The sequence below is a fragment of the Prinia subflava genome, chromosome 5 (genome assembly GCF_021018805.1).
Source record: "Prinia subflava isolate CZ2003 ecotype Zambia chromosome 5, Cam_Psub_1.2, whole genome shotgun sequence".
NCBI lineage: Eukaryota > Metazoa > Chordata > Aves > Passeriformes > Cisticolidae > Prinia > Prinia subflava.
Window position 1 is genome coordinate 20,586,603 of NC_086251.1, and position 9,479 is coordinate 20,596,081.

The 9,479-nt window shown below is 48.2% G+C and overlaps 1 protein-coding gene across 1 annotated transcript; it reads right to left on the bottom strand.

Annotated features, from left to right (window-relative positions):
* Nucleotides 1-302: 302 nt before the first annotated feature.
* On the bottom strand, nucleotides 303-5,729 carry LOC134551136 (uncharacterized). Its single transcript, XM_063398334.1, has 2 exons — nucleotides 5,257-5,729; nucleotides 303-1,913 (listed from the first exon to the last, which is right to left on the bottom strand). Exons 1-2 carry the CDS (start codon nucleotides 5,321-5,323, stop codon nucleotides 544-546), a joined length of 1,437 nt encoding a protein of 478 aa, XP_063254404.1. The 5' UTR covers nucleotides 5,324-5,729; the 3' UTR covers nucleotides 303-543.
* Nucleotides 5,730-9,479: the final 3,750 nt, after the last annotated feature.

The following is a 9,479-nucleotide window of genomic DNA, read 5'->3' on the forward strand; positions in this document are numbered from 1 at the left end:
GAGTTGATTGTGAGTTACACTATAGCAAAGCTGGATTTAGGAATCCTGCAGACTTTGCCAATTTGTTGCAAATGGACAATTCAAACTGCTTAAAGAGCCACTGTCAAAGGTATCAGCAGAAGTGGTTTTATTGAAATGTGATGCTGTAAAAGTGTGGCTTAATGAAGTTTGACACAATCCTGTATCCCTCCAAGGGTCTCAGCTAGCTCAGCCCTTCTCAGGCCTAATAGGATTATATCAAGAAAGACAGGACAAGGATTCAAAAGAGGCTCTCTTACCCTTTTAGCTGCAAGTCCTTTATTCCAGGTTGATGTCCCGGGGGAGAGAGAGCTCCCGGGGGACAGGGGACCCTTTATCTTAGGGTCTCTGAGGGAGGGGCTAGCTGGCACACAGCCAATGGGGTCAGAAGGGGAAGGAAGGGTCAGACTACATGACAGGAGTTCCAGGGGTCCCTGAGGGAGAAGAAACCATTTCCCCAGGGGGATGTAACATCTCCTCCTTTTTTTGTTTAAAAAGATACAGAGAGAAGTTCTCACATTCTGTTTAACACGGAGTGTGGGTTTCCCACCACTTATGGTTGGTAGGGAGACCGGTCCTCTTTAGGTTTGCCAACTCTATATGGTTGACTTCTGAGGTAGAAGATATGAGGCCATTAATAGCCTTGAAAATCAAACAGCGTAGGATTCCGAATGCTATGGTTACAAGGAAAAGGATAACAAAAAGTAACAAAATTGTTTTGACTACAGAAGTCCACCACCCAGTGAGTCCCCAGCCCTTGAACAGTTCCTTGATCCAATCTTCTGATTCTTGCTTCACTTGTCCAATCATGTTGTTCATGCTTCGGAGGGCAGCATGGATGTTTGGAGCCTTTGAGGACAAATTCATGCAACAGAGTCCTTCAAATTCCTGGCATTCATGTCCATGTAATAGCAAGAGATAATCGATAGCGGCACGGTTCTGGATCGTGGCCTGTCTGGTAATCTCCTCGTCTTCTAGGAGGGAGCTGATGGCGATAGATGTTAAATTAGCCTGCTTGACCACCCAGCACTCTAGTTGGCCCAATTCACCTAGAGCTTTGGCTGCTGCTACCCACGGAAGAAACAGGGATACAGCAACTCTTTTTGACTTTGCCCAATGAAAAATGTCTGAATTACAATTTGGGTCCAAATTGTCAGCACTCCTTTTTTGAATTTTGTCAGCCGATTTGTTTTTGTGTGTCCATTCACGAATTAAAGTTTGGTTGGGTGTCAACACGGACAATCGCCCTATGGTACATGGCCCTCCGAAAAGCCGGGATGGAATTCCTGCCCATGCCCGATCCCCACAAACCAAGAACAATCCTTTAGGGAGGCTTCTGGGTTTGGAGTGGGATGGGTTGTCTGATGCAATGTGGCTTATATTATGACACCACCTCTTTGCAGTAAATTCTCCCCGGAACTGCTTTATAAGGTGGTACTCGTCAGTGCTAGAGGGTTTTGGGATGACAGAGAAATGGATGCAGTATGTGGCAGGGGAGGAACCCAATAGTTCTAACTCCTGGGGTTCATGAGCTACCCTGGGCAAACCCTGCACCCATTCCGCTAAGGGGTTCATGGTGAACACACCTTGCTTTTGCTGATCTTGGTGTGGTTGTGGGGTGTGTGCCTCTGGAATTTCGTTGGACCTGTATTTGTCCAAGCCTGCTGGAAATTCTCCAGCCTGCAAAGGAATTCCTACCAGACAGGTAGACATAGGATTCTTAGCTGCTGCAGTGGACAAACATATGTTTTCTTGCTGAAGTGTCTGTGCCAGGGTTACCCAGACGTTCTGACGTGGCTGAGGGATGATCCATGCAGCTGCCAGACTGTTCAGCATTAGCAGGATGACAACTTGGATGGGGTTCATCATAGGGTTGAGTGGGAGGTAGGTTTTCTCTGGAAGGGAAAAATAAACATTTTTAAAACATGTTAAAAGTTCCTGTTTCTGCCAGAAGGAATCCACCTCTAAGGAGGATCTTTCTCTTCCATCCGGCGGCGTCTTCTCTTCGAAGCATCAGTCACTTGCTTCTCGTCCCCGTCTGCTGGAGCTGGATTTTTGGGGACAAAAGGTTTCACCCACTTCTGGGGAATCCACCGAGGGCCTGAGGGAGTAGCCACACATGCATAGCCACGACCCCAGGTCACAAGCTCATAGGGACCTCTGGTTTCCCAAGTTTCAGGATCCCTAATCAAAACCGGTGGACGCTGAGACAATTTAAACTGATCACCACTGTTAAAATGACGTACCACAGGTGGACTCATGTTTTCAAATGAACAGTTTAGAAAATTGATGGTGAACATGGCTTTGCAGAGCTTCTGCTGTGGTGTCATCCACGAAGCCGAGCAGTTCTGCCTAGCCAGAACCTGTTTGAGCGTTTGGTGTGCACGCTCGATCACAGCTTGACCTGTGGGGGAGTGAGGGATGCCAGTTTTATGCTCCACTCCCCACTGCTGGACAAATTCTAGGAACTCCTTGGACACATACCCTGGGCCGTTATCAGTTTTGATTGTTTTTGGAATTCCCAACACTGCAAAGGCTTGCACTAGGTGCTGCTTGGCATGTATGGATTTTTCTCCTGCGTGGGCAGAGGCATACACTGCACCTGAATATGTGTCAATGCTCACATGAACATATTTGAGGCGACCAAAACTAGGAATGTGTGTGATGTCTGTTTGCCATACCTCACAGCTGCCCAGGCCCCTGGGGTTAACCCCCATGCCCATCGATGGCATGACCTGGAGCTGGCAGTTCGGACAGGTACCTACAATGGCTCGAGCCTGGCTCCGTGTTAGTTGGAATTGTCGGATCAGGGCTGGCACATTTTGATGGTAATGTTGGTGACTCAGTTTTGCCTGCTGGAAGACATCAGGGAGATGTGCCTTTTCAACTGGGGCAGCAAGGGAGTCTGCCTGGCGATTCCCTTCTGCGATCTCACCTGGCAAATCAGTGTGTGACCTCACATGCATCACGTAAAACGGGTGCTGTCGATGAGAAACCAAATAGATTAGCTTTGAAAGCAACCTGAAGAGATGTTCATTCTCTATTTCTTTGAGCACAGCCTGCTCCGCTCTGGACACTACTCCCGCCACATATGCAGAGTCAGTCACCAAATTGATTGGTTCTGAGAACTTCTCAAAAGCTCTTACCACTGCGGCCAGTTCAGCCACTTGGGGGGATCCCTCCACAAACTCAACATCAGCTTCCCAATGCTGAGTCCGTGGGTTCCTCCAAGTCACGACGGACTTGTTTGAAGTACCCGATGCGTCTGTGAAGACTGTGAGAGCTTTGAGTGGTCTCCGACTCCTTTTCTCATGAGGAATAAGGTGGAATTCCTCATTGAACAACTTGTGGGACGGGGCATGGACTGATATTTGTCCCCTGTAGCTGTCCAGAGATAATTGGAGACTGGCATTGCTCTGCAGCAAATGCTCAAACATCTCTTTGGTCAATCTCTCAGGAGAGTTCTTTCCCTCCTCTGAAAGTCTGACCGGGAGGTGAATGCATGCAAAGTCACAACCTGCCAATTCACACAATCTTACCCTGGCCTTCCGAATCAGCTGTGCTATCAGCTCCTGTGGCTCTGTGATGGTCTTGGATCTTTGGTGGGAGAGGAAAACCCACTCTATTATCAACAGTGAATCTCTCTCTTCCTCGATCCACTGAAAGATCAAGCCATGCAGGTGTGGCAGTTTTCCTAGAACAATAAACTGGAAAGGCACCTTTGGCTCACACCGGTGAGCCTGTCTCTCTGACAAGGCTTTTTGTACCTTTTCGATTGCTGTCTTCGCCTCTGGGGTCAGCTCCCTGGGAGACGTCAGCTCCTTCTCCCCCTTCAATAAATTGAAGAGGGGTTCTAGATCTTGATTTGTGAGGCCTAGCCAGGGTCTTACCCAATTCAAGGACCCACACAGGGAGTGGAGATCTGCTAGAGTTTTTGGATTGCAACCAATTTCTAAGCTCTGTGGAACAACAGTCCTTGCACTGATTTGCAAGCCCAGGTATTTCCAAGGTGGCATCCTTTGAACCTTGTCCTCCTGTAATTGAAATCCAGCAGAGGTTAAAACTTTAACCACTAGGTCAAGCGTGTGTTGGAGTATAGAGTCATTGGGGCCACACACTAGCACATCATCCATGTAGTGAAGGATGATGGCTTCTTTTCTCTGTGCGCGTATTGGAGACAGTAATGAGGCTACATATTGTTGGCATATAAAAGGACTCGATTTGAGACCCTGGGGAAGGACCCTCCAGTGATAACGCTTCATTGGGGCCTGTCTATTGACAGTGGGAACTGAGAAGGCAAACCTAGGGGCATCTTCAGGGTGCAATGGAATTTGGAAAAAACAGTCCTTGATGTCTAAGACAGCCAATTTCCAATCTCGGGGGAGCATTGTTGGAGTGGGCATCCCTGGTTGGAGGGGTCCCATGTCTTCTACTATTTTGTTAATTTCTCTTAGATCATGGAGCAACCTCCACTTATCCTTTCCCGGTTTCTTTATCACAAAGATCGGGAAATTCCAGGGGCTAGTTGTCTCCACAATGTGTCCCTGAGCCAATTGCTCTTCCACGAGTTTTTCCAGCGCCTTGAGCTTTTCTTTACTCAAAGGCCACTGTGCTACCCATCTGGGGTTGTTTTCTAACCACTTTAACTTCTGGGTAGGGCGCTCCACAGTGGCTACTTGCAAAAATCCTGGGGTGTTTTAGGAATGACCAATCGGACTCCCCACTGAGACATGGTGTCCCTCCCCCACAGTGGGGCGTTATAATCTGCTACGAAAGGACGGACATTCGCCACCTTTCCATCAGGTCCCTCAATTTGCACCACGTTTTTCGAAATCCTTGCCATTGAGATTCCTCCTATGCCCTGAAGTTTGCCTGCCACCGGCTCTAATTCCCAATTTGAAGGCCACATGCTTTGTGGCAATACGGTGACCTGAGCTCCGGTGTCGAGTACTCCCGCCACTTGGAGGCGCTCTGATCCACAAGTAATGTTGCACATCATAGAGGGTTTAGGTTCCCCCACCACCTCTGTCCAGTAGACCTCTGGTGATTTACCGTCTGCTGTGATCTCTGCTGGAACCGGAATGGCTTGGGCAAGAATCTGCCCCGCTATCAGATAAAAGGGTGGGTGCAAACAACGAGCCAACAACATGAGGCCTATTATTTTTCCCTTTATGGTCATGGGAGCTATCTCAATTTCCAAGGGTGTGTGTGCTGTGTCCCCAATAACAAAATACTCACTGTCCAATCCCACGTGGTAAACCGTCAGGTCCTGTGAGATGTTAGACAGGTCAACTGTTATAACCATCCACTCAGTAGATCTGAAATGGAAACCTTTGGTAGTTACAAGTCTAAAACGGCCAAGTGGCTGCCAAACCTTGTTAGTTGAGCATTTAACATTTACATTTTTCTGCACCCCCACACCCCGTGACCTGCCCTCCCCCCCCTTTTTCTTTAAGAGAGAAGCTTTTGCCAATGTGAGTCCCGCTACATTTATATCTTTGCGCGTTGTAGTATCAACCGCGGGCACGCGCTGTGAATTCAGTTTTTTTGTTTGTTGGATTTCTTCTGCTTCTGGGTCTGAGGGCAGGATCTGGCGAAGTGTCCTGGTTTCTTGCAGCGGAGGCAGATGATGCGCTGCAGCTGGTCTGGTGGCATCTGCTGCCTGCTGGGGTGTGGTCCAGCAGGGGCTGTATGCTGTGGGTGTGTTGTTCCAGGGTGTCTTTCAGTTGTGCAGAACAATTCTGCCCGTCTGGAACAAGCTTCTATCATCTGGGACAGAGTAGGTGGTGGGTCCAAGGGTAAAGTGAGGATAATTCTACGACAGGTCTCATTAGCATTTCTTTGAGCCATCTCTTTGATCAGCTCTGCCTGCACCACGGGATCTGGTATTTGGTGTTCCACCTGTGTCCTCAGACGATCAACAAACTGTAAGAAATTCTCCGTAGGAAATTGTTTAACATTGACATAACTTCCTTTCCCTTCCCTTGATGGTAGCTGATAAAACATTTTCTCTGCAACATTGCTAATCCTAAGTAAAATTTGTTTGGATAATACTCGGGTTTGTTTTTCAGGGCAAGCCCATGCACCCTCACCACACAGATGTTCAAATGTAATATCATTATTCTCAGTGTCTTTAGCCATATTAGGGTTTTGCTGAATCTCCTGTAAAAGTGTTCTTAAAGCTCTTTTCCACATATTGTCCCACAGATCATACTCTGAGGGAGATAACAGACACCTGAATAAGTCCTTAATATCATTAGGGACCATTTCATTAGAATCAAATGTGGCTCTAAACATCCCTTTAAAGATGGGGGTGTCCCTGCCAAACTCACGTTGTACTTTACATAGTTCTTTCTTGTCTTGGTAGGAGAGTGGCTGGTATTGCCGAGAACCCTGCCTTTTGCCTACATATGCTACTGGAGCTACAGAGAAAATGGGTTCATCTGCATTTGCCAAGGGTCTGGAAGCTGCTGCCGGACCCCCCGTGTCTGGGGATACCGGGGTTACAGTGTTATCAGTCCCTTGTGGGTGGGGAAGGAAAAGCGTGCTCTGTCCGTGCTGGCTGGGCAGCCCAGGCTGTCCCCCTCCCCCCGCCGTGTGGCAATCATACCCCCCGCTGTGGCCGTGCAGGGTGTGGGGGGCGGCCCTCTCCCTGCTGCCGGGGAGGCAGGAGGAGGAGGAGCCGGCCCCCCCTGAGCCGCCGCAACAGCCGGGAAGGAGGCATGGGGAGGAGGGGTGGGGTGGGGCTGCCGGAGGCCAGCAGGGGTTGGCACAGGGATATGGGGTGGGGGCGGGGGCAGAGGGAGGGGGTTGGGAGGGGAAGGGGTCGTGGGGGGAGGGTCGGGGCACATGGCAGCCGCCATTGTTATCAGCCACGTGGAGGGGGTCCCTAAGGGACCCTGCCGCCTCGCAGAAGTCCCGGGCCGCCCCTGCCCCCCCGCCGTGATCCTGAGGAGAGAAACTGGCTTTGTTAAAAGGATCCCGGGACAAAGGTAAACCCGGGTATAAAGGTGGATCAGAGGGGGGATTACATGGGGTAAGTTTTTGCTCCTGGCTGGGTTTGTTTAACTCTAACAGATGTCTACGAGCTTGCAAAAATATTGGGATAAATACAGAAGCGGCGTGATCATTATTTTGGACTTTATCTGTGATTACCGTACCCACGTAATCCCAAAATGAAACAGTATCTATCTGCAGTAATTCAGCTTCAGTAAATTCATGTTCTAACCAGCGAACAAAACGTTTTTGCAGCCTTTTGGAAATTTTAACGTTAATTAAAAGGTCCTGGAGTTGTTTTAATATACTCTTTTGAGGAGCTGATAGCTGCATGCCCATGATTCGATATTATTGAAAGCTATTAGCTCAAAATCCAGCCTCCAGCTGCTAAAGTCAGCTGTATGTAACTCCTGTGTCTCCTATAACCAGAGAGAACAGGCGGGGAAAACTCCGGGGCTGCGGTCACGCGTCCGCGCCGTTTCTCCAGCCCCGGTGGCACCGGGGGGGTCCCCGCAGCCGTGCTTGGCCGATGGGATACGTACCCGGGCCGGGGTTTCCCCGAAAAGCAGGGCTCCTTGTGCGGAGCCGCCCCACGGGCCCGCGGGCTGCGGCAATCAGAAACGAAAGAAAAAAAAAGAAAAAAAAATCGCCGCAGCAGGGTCCTAAAACCCACCCGCTGCTACTAGCAAAGGTAAAATTCCGCCCTCCCAGTTTGCGGTACCGATCAAACGGAGGACTTTACCTGGTCCGTGGTATCATATGCTGAGTCAGAAGCAACTGAAGGTCCTGTCTTTAGCTCACTCGTGACTGGGCAACCACAAGCTACGAGCTTATCCCTACCCACCTATAGCCACAAAATGTGGCCAAAGTGCCTAGGGTAATTGAACTTCCCAAAGAGCTTTCAAGACTATAAAAGGTCTCCAGCTCCGCATGGGTTTCTAGATTCAAACCCACTTTGGGGGCCAACTGACACAATCCTGTATCCCTCCAAGGGTCTCAGCTAGCTCAGCCCTTCTCAGGCCTAATAGGATTATATCAAGAAAGACAGGACAAGGATTCAAAAGAGGCTCTCTTACCCTTTTAGCTGCAAGTCCTTTATTCCAGGTTGATGTCCCGGGGGAGAGAGAGCTCCCGGGGGACAGGGGACCCTTTATCTTAGGGTCTCTGAGGGAGGGGCTAGCTGGCACACAGCCAATGGGGTCAGAAGGGGAAGGAAGGGTCAGACTACATGACAGGAGTTCCAGGGGTCCCTGAGGGAGAAGAAACCATTTCCCCAGGGGGATGTAACAGAAGTTCAGTATCAAGTTTCACTCTATTACTATACTGCTCAAAGGATTTAATGATTCAAAAGTACCAAGACAAAAATCAGTGTTAACAAGACAAAGTCTGAGAGGATTTATGAGCTTATGTGCAGTATCAGCCACTTACCAAAAAGCTGTAATTGTTAAGGAGTCTCCCTGCCTTGAGGAGCAATCTTGAGAAGAATCCCATTTCAGTGGAATTCCCACCATGTTGCCAGCTGCTTCGTAGGGAGAGCTCAGAGAAGGCTTCCTTAATCTGTCGTATTCATGGAATAAAAGGCTTGGCATGAAGTCAAATCAGATGTGATGGATAAGGTGTGCATAAGAATCCTTGTACCCACAACTTTCTTTGCTCCTTGATGAACGAGAATTGAAAATGGTGTGTACTGTTCATGGCTTAATTGTGTGATCAGTGCTGCATGCTAATATGCAGCATTTTGTTGCTCATTTTGTTGCTGAGTTCCTCTGTGGAATTCAGAGAACAATTTAGAACTAGAGAAGTTCTTGGCCTGCAGATCTCTAGCCTTTACCTCTTTTGACACCTTTACCAAACTGCTCTTAATTTTATTAAGGAGCAAAATACATCCATCATGCCTTCAGATACTCTGGTGTGCAGGAGATCCTCTTGAAATGTAGAAAGGCCCATTCCAGGGCACAACACTTGTAAATAAATCTTGCTGCAAAGAAGTTATCACTTTATTTAGAAATATGTTTGACCCCTTGTGACTTTGCTCAAAGACAGGCTCTCTAGTTTCTTAAAACTACTCCAAGAACTTCACCTTGAAGAAAGCTTATTTTGCAATATAACCTGTCAGAAGGAAACTGTTTATTTTTATTCTTGTTCTCTTTAAATCTTTTGTGGCTCATCACCTCTCTCCTTTCAGGAAATGTCTCCCTATAAAATGCTGTTGTTTTTTGAAATATGCAGGCCATAGCTTTGATATAGCGAATTGTAGAAAAGCTCAGTTTTAACTAAGCGGGTCAGGAGTTTGGCCAGACTCAGCCCCTAAACTAACCACCTCAAGTAGAAAATTCTAAGAACTTCACCAGGAAACATGAAAGATATAAGCTGAAGGCCTTCACTTTTTCTCAGTACACTGGCGTTTGAAACTGAATTTAAGCAAAAGTGTTCATGGAACTCTCCTCCCATACCTTCTAATCTAA